The sequence below is a fragment of the Tachyglossus aculeatus genome, chromosome X1 (genome assembly GCF_015852505.1).
Source record: "Tachyglossus aculeatus isolate mTacAcu1 chromosome X1, mTacAcu1.pri, whole genome shotgun sequence".
NCBI lineage: Eukaryota > Metazoa > Chordata > Mammalia > Monotremata > Tachyglossidae > Tachyglossus > Tachyglossus aculeatus.
The window spans coordinates 109,618,497-109,643,440 of NC_052101.1; the positions used below are offsets into that span (position 1 = coordinate 109,618,497).

At 45.9% G+C, this 24,944-nt stretch overlaps 2 protein-coding genes across 3 annotated transcripts in view; one reads left to right on the top strand and one right to left on the bottom strand.

Annotated features, from left to right (window-relative positions):
- Nucleotides 1-24,944, top strand: part of LOC119919600 (centromere protein P) — a 280,519-nt gene that overhangs the window by 103,051 nt on the left and 152,524 nt on the right. The gene's annotated exons all lie outside the window — the stretch shown is intronic.
- The window catches only part of ASPN (asporin), a 49,191-nt gene continuing 45,187 nt past the window's right edge, over nucleotides 20,941-24,944 (bottom strand). For both annotated transcript variants that reach the window (XM_038740152.1, XM_038740153.1), the window contains exon 8: nucleotides 20,941-22,045. In XM_038740152.1, the coding sequence (XP_038596080.1) occupies nucleotides 21,848-22,045 (198 nt within the window). In that variant the 3' untranslated portion in view covers nucleotides 20,941-21,847. The remainder of the gene's footprint in view (nucleotides 22,046-24,944) is intronic.

Sequence of the window (24,944 nt, forward strand, 5' to 3'; positions counted from 1 at the left end):
CCCCAGTGAGCACTCAATAATAATAATAATCATTGCATTTATTAAGTGCTTACTATGTGCATAGCACTGTTCTAAGCGCTGGGGAGGTCACAAGGTGATCAGGTTGTCCCGAGGGGGGCTCACAGTTTTAATTCCCAGTTTTACAGGTGAGGTAACTGAGGCACAGAGAAGTTAAGTGACTTGCCCAAAGTCACACAGCTGACAATTGGCAGAGCTGGGATTTCACCCCCTGACCTCTGACTCCCAAGCCCGTGCTTTTTCCACTGAGCCATGCTGCTGCTGCTCCAGTACCATGGACTGATTGATTATTTTAAGCAAGAGATCAATTCGCCGAAGCAAAGAAACATTTTAATTTAACATTGGTTAGGATGGAGAAATCTGTTCCTCAAAGACAATGGTAAATGTGCTTTTTTGTAATTGGAACTACTTTTTGAAACAAAGGAATTGCAACTAGTTAAAAGAGGGAACTCCGCGTGGCTTAGCGGAAAGACCACAAGCTCGGGAGTCAGAGGGTGTGGGTTCTAATCCCAGCTCTGCCACTTGGCTGCTGTGTGACCTTGGGCAAACCACTTAACCTCTCTGTGCCTCTGTTACCTCATCTGTAAAATGGGGATTAAGATTGTGAGCCCCACATGGGACAACTTCGTTACCCTGTATCTACCCCAACGCTTAGAACAGTGCTTGGCACATAGTAAGCGCTTAACAAAAACCATCATTATATAATTCTTTGATCAGAATTTGTTCTAATGATTTAAACATAGGACATAGTTTCGTTCCTATTTTTAAAATGGTAAATCAGTCCATAGTAAGTATCCAGTAGTATTTATTGAATGCTCTCCTTCCTCAAATCAGCCAGTCACACTCCCCCTCCTTCAAATCCCTGCTGAAGGCTCGCCTCCTCCAAGAGGCCTTCCCAGACTAAGCCCCCCTTTTCCTCAGCTCCCCCTTCCCTCCACATCACCCCGACTCACTACCTTTCCTCCTCCGTCCCCATAGCACTTGTATATATATGTACATATCTATAATTCTATTTATTTATACTGATGCCTGTTTACTTGTTTTGATATGTCTCCCCCCCCTTCTACACTGTAAGCCCAGTGTGGGCAGAGATTGTCTTTCTTTGTTGCTGAATTTTACTTTCAAAGCGCTTAGTACAGTGCTCGGCACACAGTAAGCGCTCAATAAATACAATTGAATGAGTAAATACAATAAGTGAGGAGAATGATGACAGAAGTGGAGTAGAAATGGGGGAATGGAGAACTGTTTCTCTGTCAGACTTGACTGCTGAAAGTCTGCTGGTTCTCATGGATGTCCGTGGAATAAGGTGATTCTGAGAAAAGAGTGGAAGGATTAGGCAATGATCATCATCAATCGTATTTATTGAGCGCTTACTGTGTGCAGAGCACTGTACTAAGCACTTGGGAAGTACAAATTGGCAACATATAGAGACAGTCCCTACCCAACAGTGGGGCCATGAGAAGCAGCAGGGCTTAGTGGAAAGATCACAGGCTGGGGAGTCAAAAGAACCTGGCTTCTAGTCCAAGCTCCGCCACCCGTCTGCTGTGTGACCTTGGGCAAGTAATAATAATAACAATTGTGGTATTTGTTAAGTGCTTACTATGTGCCAGGCACTGTATTAAGCACCGGTGGGTGGGTGGGGGGGATACAAACAAATCGGGTCGGACACAGTCCCTGTCCCACATGAGGCTCACAGTCTTTCATTCATTCATTGATTCAATCACATTTATTAAGCGCATACTGTGTGCAGAGCACTGTACTAAGCGCTTGGGAAGTACAAGTTGGCAACATATAGAGACGGTCCCTACCCAACAGCGGGCTTACAGTCTAGAAGGGGGAGACAGACAACAAAAGAAAACATGTGGACAGGTGTCAAGTCATCAGAATAAATAGAAATAAAGCTAGATGCACATCATTAAGGAAATAAGAAATTAAGAATATAAATAGAATAGTAAATATGTCTGCTGTGTGACCTTGAGCAAGTTATTGCACTTCTCTGAGCCTCAGTTCCCTCACTTGTAAAACAGGGATCAAGACAGTTGATCCCACATGGGACAACCAGATTACCTTGTATCTACCCCATTGCTTTAGAACAGTGCTTGGCTCATAGTAAGCGCTTAACCATTATTATTATTCATTCATTCAATCGTACTTATTGAGTGCTTACTGTGTGCAGAGCACTGTACTAAGCGCTTGGGAAGTACAAGTTGGCAACATATAGAGACGGTCCCTACCGAACAACGGGCTCACAGTCTGGAAGGGGGAGACAGATAACAAAACAAAACATGTGGATAGGTGTCATCACCAGAGTAAATAAAAATAAAACTAGATACACATCATTAACAAAGTAAATAGAATAGTAAATATGTACAAGTAAAATAGAGTAATAAATCTGTACAAACACATATACAGGTCCTGTGGGGAGGGGAAGGAGGTAGGGCAAGGGGGATGGGGAGGGGGAGAGGAAAAGGGGGGCTCAGTCTGGGAAGGCCTCCTGGAGGAGGTGAGCTCTCAGTGGGGCTTTGAAGGGAGGAGGAGGGCTAGCTTGGCGGATGGGCGGAGGGAGGGCATTCCAGGCCCGGGGGAGGACGTGGGCCAGGGGTCGATGGCGGGACAGGCGAGAACGAGGTACAGTGAGGAGGTTAGTGGCAGAGGAGCGGAGGGTGTGGGCTGGGCTGGAGAAGGATAGTAGGGAGGTGAGGTAGGAGGGGGCGAGGTGACGGAGAGCTTTGAAGCCGAGAGTGAGGAGTTTTAGCTTGATGCATAGGTTGACTGGCAGCCGCTGGAGATTTTTGAGGAGGGGAGTAACTTGCCCAGAGCGTTTCTGCACAATGATCCAGGCAGAAGCGTGACGTATAGACTGAAGTGGGGAGAGTCTTAATCCCTATTTTACAGCAGAGGTAACTGAGGCCCTGAAAAGTGACGTGACTCACCCAAGGTCACACAGCCCACAAGGGCGGAGCTGGAATTAGAACCCAGGTCCTTCCAACTCCCAGGCCCGTGCTCCCAGGCCCATGGTGCTTCTCCTCACTTCACTTCTCTGTGCCTGTTACCTCATCTGTAAAATGGGGGTCGAGATTGTGAGCCCCATGTGGGACAGGAACTGTGTCTGACCTGATTAACTTGTATCTACCCCAGTGCTTAGTGGATGCCTGGCACAGTAAGTCCTTAACAAATACAAAGATCATGGGTTCTAATCCCAGCTGCTCGTCTGCTGTATGACCTTGAGCAAGTCACTTCCCTTCTCTGTGCCTCAGTTATCTCATCTGTAAAATGGAGATTGAGACTGTGAGCCCCATGTGGGACAGGGACTGGGTCCAACCTGATTTGCTTGTATAATAATAATAGTGATGGCATTTGTTCAGCACTTACTATGTGCAAAGCACTGTTCTAAGTGCTGGGAAGGTTACAGGGTGATCAGGTTGTCCCACGGGGGGCTCACAGTCTTCATCCCCATTTTACAGATGAGGCACAGAGAAGTTGTGACATGCCCAAAGTCACACAGCTGACAATTGGCAGAGCCGGGATTCAAACCCATGACCTCCGACTCTTTCCACTGAGCCACGCTGCTTTTCTGCCCACCCCCAACGCTTAGTAAAGTACCTGACATAGTAAGCACCAAATACCGTTATCATTATTATTAAATACCATATAAAAGAAGAAAAAGAAAAAATTTGGGGGAAAAGAAAAGTAGGCTCAGAAGCTTAAATTCAAATGCCAACCGTGGAGACAAGTTGCCAACTTTTAGAGAGGCACAAACAGCAAATCGATGGGGATGTTGTAATGAATCAGGTTGGGAAAGAGGTGGGGTAGAAAAGCATGGAAGGGACTCATTTTATCCATTCATCTGAATGAACCTGATAAGCCGGTGTATGACCACAGTTTCTACCTCATTAGGCCTGTGTAAAATTAATCTTGTGTCATGTTTGCTATTAGCAGTGCCTGGAGCTGCTTTCATTTCTACCTCTGACTACCATGATCTTCCTGAAGCCTCTGTCCTAAAAATGTTGCTAAATTCATGCATTCCTTCAATCGTATTTATTGAGTGCTTACTGCGTGCAGAGCACTGTACTAAGCGCTTGGAAAGTACAATTCGGCAACAGATAGAGACAATCCACACCCAACAACGGGTTCACAGTCTAGAAGGGGGAGACGGACAACAAAACAAGTAGACAGGCATCAGTATAAATGAGACAGGATAAATGCAGGAAGGGCAGATGAGCCATGGTCCTGAGATTTGTAATTTATTTTAATGCCTGACCCCCTCACTAGAATGTCAGCACACAGAAATTAGGGATCCTGTCTATTTCCTCTTCCTGCACCTACAAAGACTCTCCTTTTTTTCTGCTGTTGTGTTTGATGTTAGCAGCCCTGGTGTCATTTCTTGCTTTGACTTCTTGTCTCAAGATCCTCCTGAAACATCTGCTCAAAAAGAGCTACTTCTTTCGTAATTGCAGTGTGCCACGTTGGTTTGCCTCCCGGTTTTCTGACGAGATGCAGTTTGGTTTTTGTTTTTTTTTTTGCGTATGGCATTTGTTAAGCACTTACTATGTGTCAAGCACTTTTCTAATCTCTGGGGTAGATTGAAGTTTATTAGGCCAGTCACAATCCCTGTCCCACATGGGGCTCGCAGTCTAAATAGTAGTAATAGTATTTATTAAGTGCTTATTGCGGGCAGAGCACTGTACTAAGTGTTGAGAGGGAATACACAAGTGATTATTAAACACTGTCCCTGTCCTTCAGGGGCCTCACAAGCTAAGAGTTTAAGTGAGGAGGAGGGATTGGATTCAACCCACATTTTCAATCTGTCACCTAATCCTATCATCATCAATCGTATTTATTGAGCGCTTACTATGTGCAGAGCACTGTACTATTGGTTCTGCTTTCACAACATCGCGAAAATTTGTTCTTTCCTCTCCATCCAAACCGCTACTGATCCAACCACTTGTCCTATCCCAACTAGACTACTTCATCAGCCTTCTCTCTGACCGCCCCTGCCCTACCTCCTGTCTCTCTCCCGGCCAGCCTACACATCAATCAATCAATCAATCATATTTATTGAGCGCTTACCGTGTGCAGAGCACTGTACTAAGCGCTTGGGAAGTACAAGTCGGCGACACACAGAGACGGTCCCTACCCAACAGTGGGCTCACAGTCTAGAAGGGGGAGACAGAGAACCAAACAAAACATATTAACAAAATAAAATAAATAGAATAGATATGTACAAGTAAAATGAATAAATAGAGTAATAAATAGAGTCTTCTGCCCGGATTATTTTACTAAAAAAATGTTCAGTCCACATCTTCCCCACTCCTTAAGAACCGCCAGTGGTAGCCCATCCACTTCCACATCCAACAGAAATTCCTTACCACCGCCTTTAAGGCGTTCAGTTTGTCCCCTTGTGACAAACTCAACACTTAGTACAGTGCCCTGCCCACAATAAGCACTTAATAAATACTATTACTACTATTTAGACCTTGAGCCCCATGTGGGACAGGGACTGTGTCTGGCCTGATTAACTTCTATCTACCCTCTGGAAAGAGTACGGGCTTGGGAGTCAAAGGACATCCGTTCTAATCCCGCTCTGCCCCTTGTCTGCTGTGTGACCTGGGGCAAGCCACTTAACTTCTCTGTGGCTCAGTAACCTCATCTGTAAAACGGGGATTAAGACTGTGAGCCCCACGTGGGACAACCTGATTACCTTGTATCTACCTCAGCATTTAGAACAGTGCCTGGCACATAGTAAGAGCTTAACAAATACCACCATCATTATTATTATTATTATTATCATCATTACCTCCCTAATCTCCTACTACAGTCCAACCCACACACTTTACTCTTCTAGCGCTAACTGTGCACCGTTCTCATCTGTCTCACTGCCAACCCCTTTCCCATGACCTCCATCTGGCCTGGAACTCCCTTGCCCCTTCATATCTGACAAACCACCACAGTTCCCAACTTCAAAGCCTTATTGAGCGTCACATCTCCTCGAAGAGGCCTTCCCCAATTTCCCTTCCCCTCTTTTCCCTGGCTCTCTCTCCCTTCCGTGTCATCTATGCACTTGGATCTGTGACATTTGGGCATTTGGCATTCACCCCACCCTTATCCCCACAGCGCTATGTACAAATCTATAAATTAAATATTATAAATGATTTATATGAATGTCTGCCACCCCCTCCCCCTCGGAACTGAAGCTTGTCATGGGCAGAGAACGAGTCAACCGACTCGTGTTGTACTCTCCCAAGCGCTTAGTACAGTGCTCTGCATACAGTAAGGGCTCAATAAATACCACTGATTGATTGAGGAAATATTCAACTCGACCCCCTCCTGCCATGGAGGGTCGTTGCTCCCGGCCTGCTCTACGTGCTCAGGCCGGCGATAAAAGCTGCTCCCATGGCCTCTCAGACCCACCATCCCCACCGCAACTTTGAGTCTATTTTGTGTATTTGTGCTGTTTGAATATTTCCTCATTTGATAGTTGAGGAAACTGGGCAAATCCCAACTTCCCTAGGCCTCAAAGTCACATAGCAGGCGAGGGACGGAGCCAGGATCTTAGGACGGAGCCATAGGATCTTAAAAACGCCACCCGAAAACCATCATCTTCTAGGAGAAAGGTGAAAGTTCAGACTGCGGGAACCTTCAATGTATTTGACTATTCTTCGTTCAGTCATTCAATCGTATTTATTGAGAACTTAATGTGTGCAAAGCACTGTACCAAGTGCTTGGGAGAGTACGATTATAGCGACAAGAAAACACATTCCTGCCCACAGCGAGCTCACAGTCTAGAGGGGAGAGCTCTTCATTGTTGGCACGGTGGTAATAATTGGTCCAATGACTCTCAGGCCCGGACTCTTTCCAGTATGCCACCCTGCTTCCCAGTACTTGGAACGCTCTGTACAACTGTGTCCATAAAATTTTTCCTCTGTCCCTCTTGTTTCCTTCTGCCCCGTTTCAGCTCACCACGTGCCCTCCATTTTCCTCCCACGTGTTCCATCTGGTATTAATCAATCAATCAATCAATCAGTCGTATTTATTGAGCACTTACTATGTGCAGAGCACTGTACTAAGCGCTTGGGAAGTACAAATTGGCATCACATAGAGACAGTCCCTACCCAACAGTGGGCTCACAGTCTAAAAGGGGGAGACAGAGAACAGAACCAAACATACCAACAAAATAAAATAAGTAGGATAGAAATGTACAAGTAAAATAAATAAATAAATAAATAAATAGAGTAATAAATATGTGCAACCATATATACATATATACAGGTGCTGTGGGGAAGGGAAGGAGGTAAGACGGGGGGATGGAGAGGGGGACGAGGGGGAGAGGAAAGAAGGGGCTCGGTCTGGGAAGGCCTCCTGGAGGAGGTGAGCTCTCAGCAGGGCCTTGAAGGGAGGAAGAGAGCTAGCTTGGCGGATGGGCAGAGGGAGGGCATTCCAGGGCAGAGGGAGGGCATTAGGTGATTGGCTTCTCATTCTGGGGTTTCACTACCGGTGATTCTGCCTTGCCGTCCGTTGTTGAATCCGGACCCCGGGGGAACTGCCAAACGAATCAGTTGTGACGCTGGGGGAAGACTAGATCTCACAGTTATAGAGAAGATAGCACCACAGCACCATAGAACTGCCGCTTGGTCTGAGGCCTGCTGTTACCCACACTCTGGAGGTCTCCCTTCATGATTTGAACCTCCGCTTCCTCGTCTGAAGTCGTAGTAGCATATATTGAACGTAAATTTGGTGTGGTGCACTGTAGTAGGTGCTAGGGAAGTACAGAATAGAGAAGGGACGCTTTCCCTGACCACAAGGAGCTTGCGTTCTCATGGGAGAGTCTAAACAAGAAAAATATGTACAACCAGAGAGGTCAAAAACAAATAAAGCAGACACCCCCAGATCTACCCCCAGATCAGTGAAGCAGCGTGGCTCAGTGGAAAGAGCCCGGGCTTTGGAGTCAGAGGTCAGGGGTTCGAATCCCGGCTCCGCCACATGTCTGCTGTGTGACCTTGGGCAAGTCACTTAACTTCTCTGGGCCCTCAGTTACCTCATCTGTAAAATGGGGATGAAGACTGGGAGCCCCCCCGTGGGACAACCTGATCCCCTTGTAACCTCCCCAGTGCTTAGAACAGTGCTTTGCACATAGTAAGCGCTTAATAAATGCCATTATTATTATTATTACCTCTCTAGTCCAGACCTCTCTCCTCTTCAATCTCGCATTTCCTCCTGCCTTCAGGGCATCTCTGCTTGGATGTCCCATTAACACTTCATACACAACGTGTCAAAAGCATAGTAGTGAGAAGCAGTGTGGCTTAGTGGAAAGACCCTGGGCTTGGGAGTCAGAGGTCGTGGGTTCTAATCCCGGCTTCGCCACTTGTCAGCTGTGTGACTTTGAGTAAGTCACTTCACTTCTCTGTGCCTCAGTTCCCTCATCTGTAAAACGGGGATCAAGACTGTGAGCCCCAAGTGGGACAACCTAATAACCTTGTATCTATCCCAGTGCTTAGAACAGTGCTTGGCACATAGTAAGTGCTTAACAAATACCATTATTATTATTATTATTACTCCTCATCTTCCCATCCAAACAATGACCTCCCCCTGACTTTCCCTCCGCCGTAGGTGGCACCACCATCTTCCCCATCTGAAGCCGAGAACCTGGGCATTATCCTTGACTCATCTCCCAGAGAAGCAACGTGGCATAGCGGAAAGAGCACAGGCTTGGGAGTCAGAGGTCGTGGCTTCTAATCCCAGCTCCACCACTGATCAGCTGTGTGACTTTGATCAAGTCACTTGACTTCTCTGTGCCTGTTACCTCATCTGTAAAACGGGGATTAAGACTGTGAGCCCCACGTGGGACAACCTGATTACCTTGTATCTACCCCAGCGCTTAGAACAGTGCTCGGCACATAGTAAGCGCTTCATAAATTCCATCATTATTATTATCTCTCTCATTCTGCCCATATGTTCAGTCCATCACCAAGAGTTTCCGAGAGGAGCGGAAGCACATTCTCACACCTGCGTCCAAATATCTCGTCGCATCCTCCTGCCCGGTGTGTAGAATAAATTGAACCGGGCTGGACCCACTTTGCAAATCTTCACACCACTGGAAATTAATCAGACAAGGCACCCTGTCTTGCGCACTGTGTGACTTGCTACTGTGAAGCGCTTTTAGAGTCTTAATGAACTTTTCGGGACAGACAGACATACTGAACTGTTTCCGGTCTGGAGCTACTGATGGGGTCCAATGCCTCCAAATCAAGTGCCAAAATCCTCCTCACAGTACCCCAGTGTGGTCTGAAGCCACATTGTGATTCCAGTAGTGTGCGATCAAAGATATAATAGGCCCAGTCCCGTTCAATTTATTATCAGTGAACGGGTCCGGAAGAACTCTAGCCAGGAAGTGCACTTAAAACAGTGCCTGACACACAGTAAGCACTTAACAAATACTATCATTATTATTATTGCTACTATTATTCTATGAACAGCAGCGTAGCTTAGTGGAAAGAGCACGGGCCCTGGAATCAGCGGACCTGGGTTCTAATCCCGGAGCTGCCACGTGCTTGCTGTGTAACCTTGAGCAAGTAACTTCATGTCTCTGTGCCTCAGTTGCCTCATCTGTAAAATGGGGAACGAATCCTACTCCCTTCTACTTTGACTGCGAGCCCCATGTGGGACAAGGGACGGTGTCCGATCTGATGAACTTGTATCCACCCCAGCTCTTAGAACAGTGCCTGGCACCTAGTAAGTGTGGAACAAGTTCCACACCATAGTTGTTGTTATCATTTTCATTAATACCACCGTTCCAACAATGAAGAGTTCTCCCCCTCTAGACTGTGAGCTTGTTGTGGGCAGGAATGTGTCTTTTTGTTGTTATATTGTACTCTCCCAAGCACAGTGCTTTGCACACAGCAATTGCTCAATAAATATGGTTGAATGAATGAATGAAGAGTAGTCAAATACACTGAAGGTTTCCACAGTCTGATCTTTCACCTTTCTCCTCAAAGATGATGGTTTGGGCGGCCTTTTTAAGATCCTATGGCATCTCCACAGCGTTTCGATGCTGAGGGCAAACTAAGTATTTAAGCAGCGAGACCTGTTAATGCTCGTAGACCTCAGCAGCTCTGCCATCGGGTTCGGGTCCAGGGCCATTTTTCACGGCTCTGCCTGCCACGGTGACTTCCTCATTTGTTGGGACAAGTACCGTGTCTTTGCACGGTGGCACGTTCTGGGTTTTGCAGAGCCTCAGCTTCCAAAGCCGATGGAAAATAGCGAAGTGCTGTTGCCGTCATTTCTGGATTTCCCTCTGGTCTGAGATGAGGTTGGAGCCCATCTTCACTAATGTAGTTCATTAATGTAGGACTTCCTGCCTATCAGATTGAAACTTAAGAAGCAGAAAACAGATATGGAGAGAAGCAACAACATCCTACGGCCGGAGTTAGATGCCACGAGCTTGACGTGAAGTAGAGTTACTGTGAAATGTTCACTTAAGAGGGCGCGAATAAGGATGAATTGGGTAGGGGGGGTAAAATAAATAAAAATAAATAAAATGGTTTTGTAGATTCAGATCAAATTAAAGGTAAATGTTTTATGAGGAACCATGGACACAGCTGCTGAATTAGGTGTAATTATAATACTAATATGAATGTAGGTACTGAAAAAGAAAAGCCATCCCCTCTCCAGTACTCGGCTATGAGAGGGAGTCAAGTAGAGGCCTACCCATTCTGTTCCTAGCTTGGGCGGTGGCTAGCAAGTGGGAGGCAACTACTACAACTCCCCCGTGCTGGGCAGCAGTGGCATGGGAGAGAGTCGAGGGCAGAGACTTGAGTTTACTGCGTGGAAGGCGGCAGTGATAAACCACTTCCGTATTTTTACCAAGATAACTCTATGGATCCACTACCAGAAAGATTGCAGATGGAAAGCGGGGAGCTCGGGGAGAGATGCATCCGTGGCGTCGCGATGGGTCGGAAACGACTCGATGGCATAAGACAACTTATCCAGGACTCTTGAGGTCTGTTAACCGGGAATGGCGTAGGTGCACCCCTGCTTGATAATTCTGGGAAGGTTTAAATAAGTGTCCCAAATATCGCCCTTTATTGGTCAGTGTATTTTCTCCAACCCTTTATCCATTTTTAATTTTTCCACTTTTTGCTCCTTTACTCCGAGTTCTCTTTCATCCGGGTAGATGTATTCTATATTCTCATTCCATGTAAATGGACTGTCTGCTACAAAGCTATCAGTCTGTTATTCCACTTTCTTGTTTAACATTAATCTCGAATGTGCTATGCGGCTATATTCGATTTTCCATTAATTTATACTCTAACACTATAGATATGTTATCTCACTGCTTATTTTGCATCGGTTGAGACTAGAGGTTTGTATTTTATTTTTCATTATTTTGTATCGGATCTGAAATATAAATTTGCCGTTCTGTTGGTTTGTTTACATCGTTAAGGAATAATATATTGTTGGTCCCCTGCACATCAGTCTGCTGAAGCCTTATAGCTAGAACAATTAGTGAATGTGTCAAGGCTGTGTAGCCTCTAAATTATGCTGGTTCAAATGCTTGGAAGGCATTCATTGCGAAGCAGATAAGAAAATCACCAGCTATCCCCCGGTCTGTCATTCTGTCTAATCGCAGTTAGGGTGTTCGCCGATAAATTAGCCATCTGCTGTGATTGCCCCATCCGCCTCTCATCTCTTGTCACCTCTGACGACTTTTGTCTTGGGGCGATTCGGTGGTTGCCACGGCGCTTCCCCGGAGATAGGAATCCAGGCGTCCAGTTTGACCCTTCCCAGGTAGAAATTAAAAAGGTCGGGGGGAGGCGGGTGAACCATCAGGGATAAGACAAACCCTGGTCTCCCGTGGCTTACTCCACATCTGCCTTTCCCATCGCCCCGAGTTACTGCAATAAAGCCAGGACCAGGAATGATTAAGAAGCCGACAGAGCAAGTATAGGCAATAAAACTCTTTCCTGACGGAAAGAGCACAGGCCTGGGTGGGACTCAGAGGATCTGGGTTCTGATCCAGGCTCTGCCACTTGTCTGCTGTTGACTTTGGTCAAGTTACTTCACTTCTCCGTGCCTGTTACCTGATCTGAAAAATGGGGATTAAGATTGTGAGCTCCGAGTGGGATATGGTCTGTCTCCAACCCGATTATCTTGGAAGTACCCTGGCGCATAATAAGCGCTTAACAAATACCATTTAAAAAACCAACACCAAAAAAACCCCCAGACCTAGGAAAGTAAGGAGCCAGGGATTGGAAGTTGAGAAGTTAGGAGGAACAGGTAGGAAAAGAGAAAGAACACTATGAGCAAAGACAGAGAGAGGAATAGAAAAGGACTGTAAGCCCGTCGTGGGCAGGGATTGTCTCGATTGCTACGTTGTACTTTCCAAGTGCTTAGTACAGTACTCTGCACACAGTAAGCGCTCAATAAAGACGATTGAATGAATGAGTGAATGACCGGGAGACGGAAGGAAGAGAAGTACAGCATCTATTTAATTTGAGCAAATAATGGACATTTCTGTTGAACATGTTTATAAACAAGATTTGCTTTGTTTTATACGTTAGGGCTATGCTGCCCTCCTCTGGTAATTCCTTGGTAACTATTCTAGCCCCCTGAATTTTTTTCTTCAGAGGAACTTTGCCATTCCCGATCATCAATCAATCAATCGTATTTATTGAGCGCTTACTGTGTGCAGACCACTGTACTAAGCGCTTGGGAAGTACAAGTTGGCAACATATACAGTCCCTACCCAACAGTGGGCTCACAGTCTAGAAGGGGGAGACAGAGAACAAAACCAAACATATTAACAAAATAAAATAAATAGAATAGATATGTACAAGTAAAATAAATAGAGTAATAAATATGTACAAACATATATACATATATACAGGTGCTGTGGGGAAGGGAAGGAGGTAAGACGGGGATGGAGGGGGGCGAGGGGGAGAGGAAGGAGGGGGCTCAGTCTGGGAAGGCCTCCTGGAGGAGGTGAGCTCTCAGTAGAGCCTTGAAGGGAGGAAGAGAGCTAGCTTGGCGGATGTGCGGAGGGAGGGCATTCCAGGCCCGGGGGATGACGTGGACCGGGGGTCAACGGCGGGACAGGCGGGAACGAGGCACGATGAGGAGTTTAGCGGCAGAGGAGCGGAGGGTGCGGGCTGGGCTGTAGAAGGAGAGAAGGGAGGTGAGGTAGGAGGGGGCGAGGTGATGGACAGCCTTGAAGCCGAGAGTGAGGAGTTTCTGCCTGATGCGCAGATTGGTAGCCATTGGAGATTTTTGAGGAGGGGAGTAACATGCCCAGAGCATTTCTGGACAAAGACAATCTGGGCAGCAGCGTGAAGTATGGATTGAAGTGGGGAGAGACACGAGGATGGGAGATCAGAGAGAAGGCTGATGCAGTAGTCCAGATGGGATAGGATGAGAGCTTGAACGAGGAGGGTAGCGGTTTGGATGGAGAGGAAAGGGCGCATCTTGGCAGTGTTGCGGAGCTGGGACCGGCAGGTTTTGGTGACGGCTTGGATGTGAGGGGTGAATGAGAGAGCGGAGTCGAGGATGACACCAAGGTTGCGGGCTTGTGAGACGGGAAGGATGGTAGTGCCGTCAACAGTGATGGGAAAGTCAGGGAGAGGGCAGGGTTTGGGAGGGAAGACAAGGAGTTCAGTCTTGGACATGTTGAGTTTTAGGTGGCGGGCAGACATCCAGATGGAGATGTCCTGAAGGCAGGAGGAGATGCGAGCCTGGAGGGAGGGGGAGAGAGCAGGGGCAGAGATGTAGATTTGGGTGTCATCAGCGTAGAGATGATAGTTGAAGCCGTGGGAGCGAATGAGGTCACCAAGGGAGGGAGTGTAGATTGAGAACAGAAGGGGACCAAGAACTGAACCTTGTGGAACCCCCACGACCGGAGAGATAAGAGGAGAACCAGGAGAGGACGGAGTCTGTGAAGCCAAGGTCAGATAGCGTGTTGAGGAGAAGGGGGTGGTCCACAGTGTCGAAGGCAGCTGAGAGGTCGAGGAGGATTAGGATAGAGTATGAGCCGTTGGATTTGGCAAGCAGGAGGTCATTGGTGACCTTTGAGAGGGCAGTTTCCGTGGAATGTAGGGGACGGAAGCCAGACTGGAGGAGGTCATCTATTGTTCATCAGTTTTTTAAATGCCCTGAGTGGGTGTCTTTTAAAATATAGATTAATAAATAATAAGAGCATTGTTCACGTGTTTTGCAGTAAGGTATCTTTTGGAAAAAGGTTCCCTAAAACACTTTTCTTAACATAGAGCATGTTCTTAAGTAGTAGCTCGGTAGAAAATAATATTAGAGTGCAGAGCAAGAACCTGGGCTGATGATGGCAAAATTCATATTCTGTAGAACACTTACTCCTCCAAGTCCCTGACGAACTCCTCATTTCTCCACCCTGTTCACCCTTCCTTCTGCATCCCCAGTGCACTTGGTTCTGTACCCCTTGAGCACTGTGATTCATTCATTCATTCCATCGTATTTATTGGGTGTTTACTGTGTGCAGAGCACTGTACTGAGTAGTTGGAAAGTATAATACAGCAACGAAGAGAGATAATCTCTGCCCGCAATGGGCTTACAGTCTAGATGGGGGAAGACAGGCATCAATATAAGTAAACAGACATCAATATAAATGAACAGAATTATAGATATATACATATATACATAAGTGCTGTGGGGCAGAGGCGGGGGAAGAGCAAAGGGAGCAAGTTGAACAGTCAGAGAGATAGGAGGAGAACCAGGAGAGGACAGTGTTTGAAGACAAGGTTAGAGAATATTTCCAGGAGAAGAGGTGGTCCACAGTGTCAAAGGCACCTGAGAAGTCTAGTCAGATCTGGTGAGAAGATCATCATTGGTGACCTAAGAGAGGGCAGTTTCCATGGAGTGAAGGGAGATGAAGCCCGTAGAAAATTGTAGGAGAGGAAGTGGAGACAGCAGGTGTAGGCAATTCTCTCAAGGAATTTGGAGAGGGATGGTAGGAGTGGGATGGAGGGAGCCATAGTGTCAAGGGAGGGTTTTTTTAAGGATAGGGGAGACATGAGCATGTTTGAAAGCAGCGGGGAGAAGCCATTGGCAAGTGAACAGTTGAAGAAGGCTGTCAGGGAGGGAAGAAGGGAGAGGGCAAGTGTTTTGAAAGGTGCTGAAGGGATGGGGTCTGGAGGCGTAGGTGAAGCGAATCGATTTGGTGAGCAGGCAAGAGATCTCCTCTTGAGATACTCCCGGGAATATTGGCAGAGTCAAATAGGGTGCAGGAGAAGGAATGGACTGGAGAGGAACGGGGGAGATTTTAGGGAGATCACACCTGATGGTTTCAATTTTGTCAATAAATTACGTGGCTAGGTCATTAGGGGAAAGAGACTGAGAGGACAGGAGGTTTGAGGAGGGAGTTAAACATCTGGAATAGCTGGTGGAGGCAAGAGGTAGGGGATTGAATTAGGAAGAAGTATTGTTGGTGGAGGAGGGGGCACATTAAAGCAGGTGAGGATGAAATTGAAATGCATGAGGTCAGCCAGGTGTCTGGATTTTCGCCAAGAACACTCAACAGCTCGAGCACAAGAGCAAAGGAAGCATACTGTGGAGGTGATCTAGGGCTGTAGGTTAATGGTTCGAGATTAGCAGAAGGGCAAGGAAGTGAGGGAGTTGAGTTCAGTGGCAAGGGCAGTATTGACGGTGTTGATTTGCATGTCAAGAGAAGGTAGTTTCCATTTGGAGACCAAATAAGGTGGGTTGCCTTTAGAATATTGGAAAGGGTCAAAAGACAGGAGATCTCTGTGGGGAGACAGGACAGATTTGCAGGGAATGGGTGTGTGGGGAAGAGAGGAAGTGAGGAGGAGAGGAATATCATAGTTGGTGTGGGTAGACATTGTACAGTGACTAGAGATGATGAGACGATGATGATGATGGTATTTAAGCCCTCACTATGTCCCAAGCACTGAGCCATGCTGCTCCTCCAAGACCGTGAGCCCATTGCTGGGTAGGGACCGTCTCTATATGTTGCTGACTTGTACTTCCCAAGCGCTTAGTACAGTGCTCTGCACACAGTAAACTCTCAATAAATACGATTGAATGAATGACGGCCTGTCTCCTTCCGCTGTCGGGAGAGAGCAGAGAAGCAGCGTGGCTCAGTGGAAAGAGCCCAGGCTTGGGAGTCAGAGATTGTACGATTGAATGAATGAATGTATATATGTTTGTACATATTTATTACTCTATTTATTTTATTTCTACATATCTATTTATTTTATTTTGTTAATATGTTTGGTTTTGTTCTCTGTCTCCCCCTTCTAGACTGTGAGCCCACTGTTGGGTAGGGACCGTCTCAATATGTTGCCAACTTGTACTTCCCAAGCGCTTAGTACAGTGCTCTGCACACAGTCAGTGCTCAGTAAATACGATTGATTGATTGATTGATTCAAGATCAAATATATGTCCAAATTAATGTGTGTGAGGTGGAGTAATCAATGATATTTATTGAGCACTTTGTGTGTGGAGAGCAATGTTCTAAGCTCTTGAGAACAGTGCAATACAATAGAATTGGTGTAAGATATGATCCTTGCCCAGAACGACCTTACAGTCTAGAGGCGGGGGCAGACATTGAGATAAGCATAGAGCAGAAGGTCATTGGAGTTGAAGAGTGAGAGGAAATGGACAGTGGAAGGGTCGTCGGGGTCATCCACATGAATATTGAAGTCCCCAAGGATGGAGAAAGAGATGAAAATAGTTCAGAAAGTGTGGGCGGGGGGGCCAGTAGATGACCGTGACTAGTATCTGGAGTGGGTAGTAATAACAATAATAACTGGTATTTGTTAAGCGCTTACTATGTGCCAAGCAGTGTTCTAAGCGCTGGGGTAGATACAAGGCTATCAGGTTGTCCCACGTGGGGCTCACAGTCTTAATCCCCATTTTACAGATGAGGTAACTGAGGCACAGAGAAGTTAAGTGACTTGCCCAAAGTCACACAGCTGACAAGCGGCGGAGTCGGGATTAGAACCCATGATCTCTGACTCCAAGCCCGGGCTCTTTCCACCAAGCAACACTGCTTCCCCCATAGTAGAGGCGGATTATGTGGGCTTCAAAGGAAGGGAAAGAGAGGAATAGGAGTGAGGCAGGAAAGGTCTGTTGTTTGTACTCTTCCAAGCCCTTCGTACAGTGCCCTGCACACAATAAATGCTCAGTAAGTAAATATGATTGATTGATTGATAGAAGGAAGCCCACTCTTCCCTCGGTGAGTCTTGGGGAGTGAGAGAAAGTGAGGTTCCCCCTGGTGAGAGCAGAGGGGAGACAGTGTCACCTCGGGGGAGGCCAGTTTCAGTAATGGCGAGGAGGAGCGATGATTGGGTCAAGAGGGACAGGTCATGGATGAAGGTGAGCTTTCTCGTTATGGGGTGGTGGTGCCACAGGCTGCACTTGACTGGAGGGGGTGCCAGGCAACCAGAGGGAGTTGAGTAAGAGGACATGGTGGGGTGGTGGAGGGGAGGAAGGCACCTGGGGGGTTCAAGAAAGTCCTGCACCGCACCTGTTCCAGAGAGCCCAGTGACCAATGCAGCTTCCTCTAGTAGATGGAGATTCAGCAGCTCCCAGCTGGTGGGGGGATCAATCAATCAATCAATCGTATTGAGCGCTTACTATGTGCAGAGCACTGTACTAAGCGCTTGGGAAGTACAAATTGGCAACACACAGAGACAGTCCCTACCCAACAGTGGGCTCACAGTCTAAAAGGGGGAGACAGAGAACAGAACCAAACATACCAACAAAATAAAATAAATAGGATAGAAATGTACAAGTAAAATAAATAAATAAATAAATAGAGTAATAAATAAGTACAACCATATATACATATATACAGGTGCTGTGGGGAAGGGAAGGAGGTAAGATGGGGGGATGGAGAGGGGGACGAGGGGGAGAGGAAGGAAGGGGCTCAGTCTGGGAAGGCCTCCTGGAGGAGGTGAGCTCTCAGCAGGGCCTTGAAGGGAGGAAGAGAGCTAGCTTGGCGGAGGGGCAGAGGGAGGGCATTCCAGGCCCGGGGGATGACGTGGGCCGGGGGTCGACGGCGGGACAGGCGAGAACGAGGTACGGTGAGGAGATTAGCCGTGGAGGAGCGGAGGTTGCGGGCTGGGCAGTAGAAGGAGAGAAGGGAGGTGAGGTAGGAGGGGGCGAGGTGATGGAGAGCCTTGAAGCCCAGGGTGAGGAGTTTCTGCCTGATGCGCAGATTGATTGGTAGCCACTGGAGATTTTTGAGGAGGGGAGTGATATGTCCAGAGCGTTTCTGGACAAAGATAATCCGGGAAGCAGCATGATCCCCAGAGCAAAGGCAAGAACGCTAAGGAGGCGTTAGCAGCTAGTGGCTATCCGGAGTGAATGGGCAAGCGCTCTCAAGTTCTTTGTTGTCAAACACGTCGTTTTCTCCTTGATGGGCCCCAATTCAGATGGCTATCCTGCTTCTTGGGCAGGGGTCTCAGAATCCCGGAGCGTGAAGGGATACGGGGGTCGGCATTCCCTCCTCGTGGGGCAGGCCCAGACGCCCAGTCCACCGGCTACTAGGTAGCTTTTCTCAACTGTGGTCGCACCACTGCTCTTTGCAGAGATGACCACCGTTTCAGGACCCAAGTGACAGCAGGGCTCAACTTAGAATCTTGGTGGCTGAGAAGTACTCTTCTGCAAAATGGTCCGTGTGACGGCATCGTGTCATATTGTATGCCTGCATTGTAACATAACTGAATGGGGGCTGGGCACCAATCAATCAGTGGTATTTATCGAACACTTCCTGTTCATTCATTCAGCATGGGCTTTGGAGTCAGAGGTCATGGGTTCAAATCCCCTCTCTGCCACTTGTCAGCTGTGTGACTTTGGGCAAGTCACTTCACTTCTCTGGGCCTCAGTTGCCTCATCTGTAAAATTGGGATTAAGACTGAGCTCCCCCTGGGACAACCTGATCACCTTGTAACCTCCCCAGTGCTTAGAACAGTGCTTTGCACATAGTAAGCGCTTAATAAATGCCATCATTTTTATTATTGTTATTATTATTATTAACTGTGTGCAAAGCACTGTACTAAGCACTTGGGAGAGTACAATATAACAGAATTACCATGGACTAAGAGCCCACTGTTGGGTACGGACTGTCTCTATATGTTGCCAATTTGTACTTTCCAAGCGCTTAGTACAGTGCTCTGCACATAGTAAGCGCTCAGTAAATACGATTGATGATGATGATGGACTAAGAATAGCAGTATGGTAGTATTCAAGGCCTATAGTTCTTCACTTGCATTTTTTTTTAGAACTTTAATACATTTTCCATTTTTTGTGTGAACTCCTCAAGTTCAGAGATCTCATCACAGCCTTCTTTTGTAGCGTCCCCTCCCCAGTACCTAATTCAGTTTTCTGCCCAATGTAGGTGGCTCAGTAAATACTGTTGGTGTCACTGATGATGATGCCCAGAGCCTTCTTTTGCACACCAGTGTGTACTGCTGTGCATGTGTTGGAAAACATTGCCGTGAGTCATCTAGTGTACGTGGAATTTTTAAAGAGATTTGCAGGGAATGTTGTAAATATCAGATCAACCACAAAATCCCCAAATGTGCGAAATACATTTTTTAAAGAGGACATCATGACAGGAGTTCTTGTGGGAAAGGATTTCCTTCATTTATTCAGTGAGAGAACTTGTAACTGGTTAACCAGTTTCTTCCAAGAAATTAATTCAAACTCCCAAAGGAAAATGAGAGCACTTCCTCATAGTATTTTTTGTTGTTGTTGCTTCTTGTTTGACATCTGTTTCCTTGAAGACCAAAGAAAAAAAATTGTGGCCCGCTGAAAAATAGCTCTTGTTGATATCTAAAAAATGGATGCAGTTCACACGAGGAAATCGATTGCAAAGAAATAAAAGGAGCTATTCAGATTTTAGAGCCCGGGCTGGGGACTCAGAGGTCGTGGGTTGTAATCCCGCACCGCCACTTGTCAGCTGTGTGACTTTGGGCAAGTCGCTTTGGGAACTGCCTCAGTTCCCTCATCTGTCAAATGGGGATGAAGACTGTAAGCCCCACATGGGACAACCTGATCACCTTATACCCTCCCCGCACTTAGAACAGTGCGTCACACATAATAAGCGCTTAACAAATGCCATCACTGTTATTATTATTATTAGGTGCATTAACATCTTTGACTTTTTTACTAGTTAAGTTCAACGGCACTTCAAAGGAATAGGAACTGTCAGGGTGCAGGCATCTGTTTAGCCCATTAGATCCCCAATACTAAATAGAATAATGTTTTGAATTAGCAAAGTATCCGATAATGCTTAGATTGTATGAATGTGTTAGCGTTAGCAGAATGGACAGACACCCCAACCCCAGTCAGCTGTATATGGGGAATGCTGCATTGTAGCAATCAATCAATCAATTGTATTTATTGAGCGCTTACTGTGTGCAGAGCACTGTACTAAGCGCTTGGGAAGTACAAGTTGGCAACATATAGAGACAGTCCCTACCCAACAGTGGGCTCACAGTCTAAAAGCATCATCCGATCACTGGCCCGTGGGCCTCATTTAGTCCCCCCGGGCACTCAGGATGGCTCACCTCCTCTCCCCCTTCTTCTCAGCAAGGCGGCTAGTACACTAATCGAGGTAGGATAGGATAAATGCTTGTATTACAAAAGGGTAAAAAAGCTCACATTCCTCTAAAAGTTCATAACTCCTATCCTGGGAGTTATTTACTCCCTTGGAAGGATCCGACTCCAAGTATTAATCGGTTACTAGAAAATATTTTCTGGGGCTCCAATACTTAACTAGGAGAAAAAAATGAAGTGAAAGGAAAAGAACACAATTTCAATCCAATGTTTTTAATAAGACATACATTTTAGTGTATTCTTTATACCTTATTTTCACTTAACTTATGAATAATAATAACAAATATACAATTAAGTAGATACATAAAATACCCATAATATTTATACAGTACTGTCAGTATTGTGTATTTTACATGATGATCTACCTAGGCAGTTATGGCACCTACATATTTCTTCACTACCTGTTAAAGAATTTTAGATTGCATGAGAAATATTCGTGTAGAAGTCAACTTAACAAATATATAGCAATAAAAGTATGATACTTTTTGTAATTGAAGAATGCGGTTACAGTCTTTATATAAAAGCACACTATGTTTTCCTACAGAGGTTTGATAATTCTAGTAAGAAAGGATACAATATAATCCAGATGCCAACTTTTATTTTCAGGGTGCATATAAATGGATAATGAACTTTTATGGTTCCTTTCTTGCAAGAAGGTGATAAAATAGTAACTGAGGGAGTAAGACTATCGTTGGCTCTCAGTTTTAAGATATAAAACACTACATCATTTAATAAAATCAGAACTACTACCTGATTTATCAAGGATAGAAGAATATGATCCTCACTAGTAATCAGTACCTTGCTCAAGCATCTGTTCAAGTGTGTCTTAATCACAGCTGACTGCCGTGCCCAAAACCTGGCCAAATTTAGAACTTCCATATAGACTCCTTTTTAACAATGCTTTCAATAGAATGTATCTAATAAGGGAAAGGGACCTCATTTTCTTTTAAGGGAAAAAGAAATGGTCAGATTATTTCATCTATAATGGAAAACATGAAAATATATTTTTTCATGAGTCAACATCAGCATTTTAAAAAATAGTTAAAATTTAAAAAATGATCAAGTGAAACAAAAGCCTTGTGACTTATTGTGTCTAACTTAAGATCAATGTTAAAGGGAAAATATTTTGTAACATTGACGCACAGTTGCTCCTTATTAACAGATTTCAAGTATTCTAAAATTTACAAGGCAGGAGTTTTATACTTGGTTCTTATTTGTAAACATATTACTTTCTGAAGTTCCCAAGCTGCACACTCATTCGGCTTAAAACACAACGGAATGTGGCAGGTTGGACTTCCCAGTATTTCACAGGATTGTTGAACAGACTTATCGCACTGTATAAGGACTTCTTCATCTTTATTCCCGTTGGACAGAAATCATTCACTCCCAGTTTGGAAATGCTGTTTGAGTGAAGGAATATCACCTGTTTATGGAAAGGGAAAAAATATGATTAACAGCTGGTGATTTGAGTGCAGCCAGTCAATATTTAGCTTTTAGGTTAATTTTTGAACGAGCTACGTTGATATTTCAGCCAACAGACGTTAATTGAGCTCAACTTTCCACTTTGTCCTGGGGAACATGCAATGCAGAGCAGGTAGGATCTGAGGCTGACAGCAACAACGTTTCCCTGCGGAGAATTTGTGGGAGTGTATGCTGGGGCTGCAGGAAATTCCTAGTTATCGTCGTCGTCGATGGTATTTATTGTACTAAGCGCGCGGGAGAGTACAAATACAACAGAGATGGCAGATAGTCCTCTGCCCACAACAAGCTTACGGTCTAGAGGGGGAGACAGACATTAATGTAAATAAATATTTTATAATATACAATTTAAAGATATGTACGTAAGTGCTGTGGGGTTGAGGTTGGAGCGAATATCAGGTGTCCAAAGGTCACAGATCCAAGTGCATAGATGATGCAGAAGGGAGAGGGAGCCAGTATAAGAGGGGTTAATTGGAGAAGGCTTCTTAGTGGCTCCCATGGTTGGCGTAGCCTTCCAACAGAGTATGCAGTCGGGTTGTCGATCCATCAAAGGTATTTATCATCATCAATCGTATTTATTGAGCGCTTACTATGTGCAGAGCACTGTACTAAGCGCTTGGGAAGTACAAATTGGCAACATATAGAGACAGTCCCTACCCAACTGTGGGCTCACAGTCTAAAAGGGGGAGACAGTGAACAAAACCAAGCATACTAACAAAATAAAATAGAATAGATATGTACAAGTAAAATAAATAAATAGAGTAATAAATATGTACAAACATATATACAGGTACTGTGGGGAAGGGAAGGAGGTAAGATGGGGGGGATGGAGAGGGGGACGAGGGGGAGAGGAAGGAAGGGGCTCAGTCTGGGAAGACCTCCTGGAGGAGGTGAGTGCTCAGTAGGGCCTTGAAGGGAGGAAGAGAGCTAGCTTGGCGGATGGGCAGAGGGAGGGAATTCCAGGCCCGGAATTTTATTTATTTATTTATTGGGTGCTTACTGTGTACAGCACTGTACTAAGCGCTTGGGAGAGTACAATATAACAGATACCATAAAAGCAACAAACGAAAAAACAGAGTTGGTAGGCATGTTCCCCACTCGCCAGGTGCTCACACTCAAGGGTGCCATGAAACTAAAACGGGCCTGTGCTCAGGTGTAAGGAAGCTTCCGTCTGAAGGTTTACGGCTACCCGGTAGCTATCCGTTTCCCTCGGAATTAAGCCAAAACACCTACTGGCTTATGAGAAGCAGCATGGCTCGGCGGCAAGACCACAGGCTTGGGAGTCAGAGGTCATGGGTTCTAATCCCGGCTCCACCTCTTGTCTGCTCTTGTCACAACTTCTCTGTGCTTCAGTTACCTCATCTGTCAAATGGGGATGAAGACTGAGCCCCACGTGGGACAACCTGACTACCTTATGTCTACTCCAGTGCTTGGCACATAGTAAGTGCTTGATAAATGCCATCATTATTATTGGTGGCTCTCCACCATCTGTCTTCTGTGTGTACCCCCTGCTCTCACCTTTCTTACCCCCGACCACCGGCTCATGTCTCTGCCCCGCCCCCGGAATTCCCTCCTCCTTGGATCTCCCCATCCCTCCGAGTTCAGTGCCCTCCTGCCCTCCTCCGTCCTCCGTGAAGCATTCCATGATTCATATTTTTCACCAAAGCTCATAGCATCCCTACAGTCCCCTTGGTACTTAGGCCCTTGCAGCAGCCCATTATCAATCAATCAATCAGTTGTATTTACTGAGTGGCTACTGGGTGCAGAGCACTGTACTAAGCGCTTGGGAGAGTTCCGTATAACAATATAACAGAGTTGGGAGGCACATTCCTTGCCCACAGCGATCTTAGAGTCTTTGTACCTAGAGAAGCAGCGTGGCTCAGTGGAAAGAGCACGGGCTTTGGAGTCAGAGGTCATGGGTTCAAATCCCGACTCCGCCAATTGTCAGCTGGGTGACTTTGGGCAAGTCACTTCACTTCTCGTGCCTTAGTTACCTCATCTATAAAATGGGGATTAAGACTGTGAGCCCCCTGTGGGACAATCTGATCACCTTGTAACCTCCCCAGCACTTAGAACTTTTTTAGACTTTTTTTCCCCTTTTAGACTGTGAGCCCACTGTTGGGTAGGGACTGTCTCTATATGTTGCCAACTTGTACTTCCCAAGCGCTTAGTACAGTGCTCTGCACACAGTAAGCGCTCAATAAATACGATTGATTAGAACAGTGCTTTGCACATAGTAAGCGCTTAATAAATGCCATTATTATTATTATTAATGATAATGACTTTGGTATTTGTTAAGCGCTTTCTATGTGCCAGGCACTGTACTAAGCACTGGTATGGATAAAAGCAAATCGGGTTGGATACAGTCCCTGACCCACTTAGGGCTCACAGTCTTATTCCCCATTTTACAGATGAGGTAACTGAGGCACAGAGAAGTGAAGTGACTTGCCGAAGGTCACACAGCAGACAAGTGGCAGAGCCGGGATTAGAACTCACGACCTGACTCCCAAGCCCGTGCTCTATCCACTACACCGTGCTGCTTCCCATGCTCTCCATTTGTCCTCTACTATTTAAGCACGTATTTATTCATTTATCTTTCCAAGTGTCGTCTTCTACCTAGATGCAGTGTTCTTTAACTCTTGAGCACGAACTGTCAAGTTGAAACTAAACCACACAGTTCTGCCAGTTTAAAATCCAGGTTTAACATCACTGATCCTGAGCACAACTGAGTACTAGTAGCCTGGAAAAAATTGAGGCCAAAAGCTTGCAATCGGAAAGAAATCTTAACAGAGACAAGCTGGCAAGACGACAGAAAGGGGCACGCACCCTCACAGGCATCGACC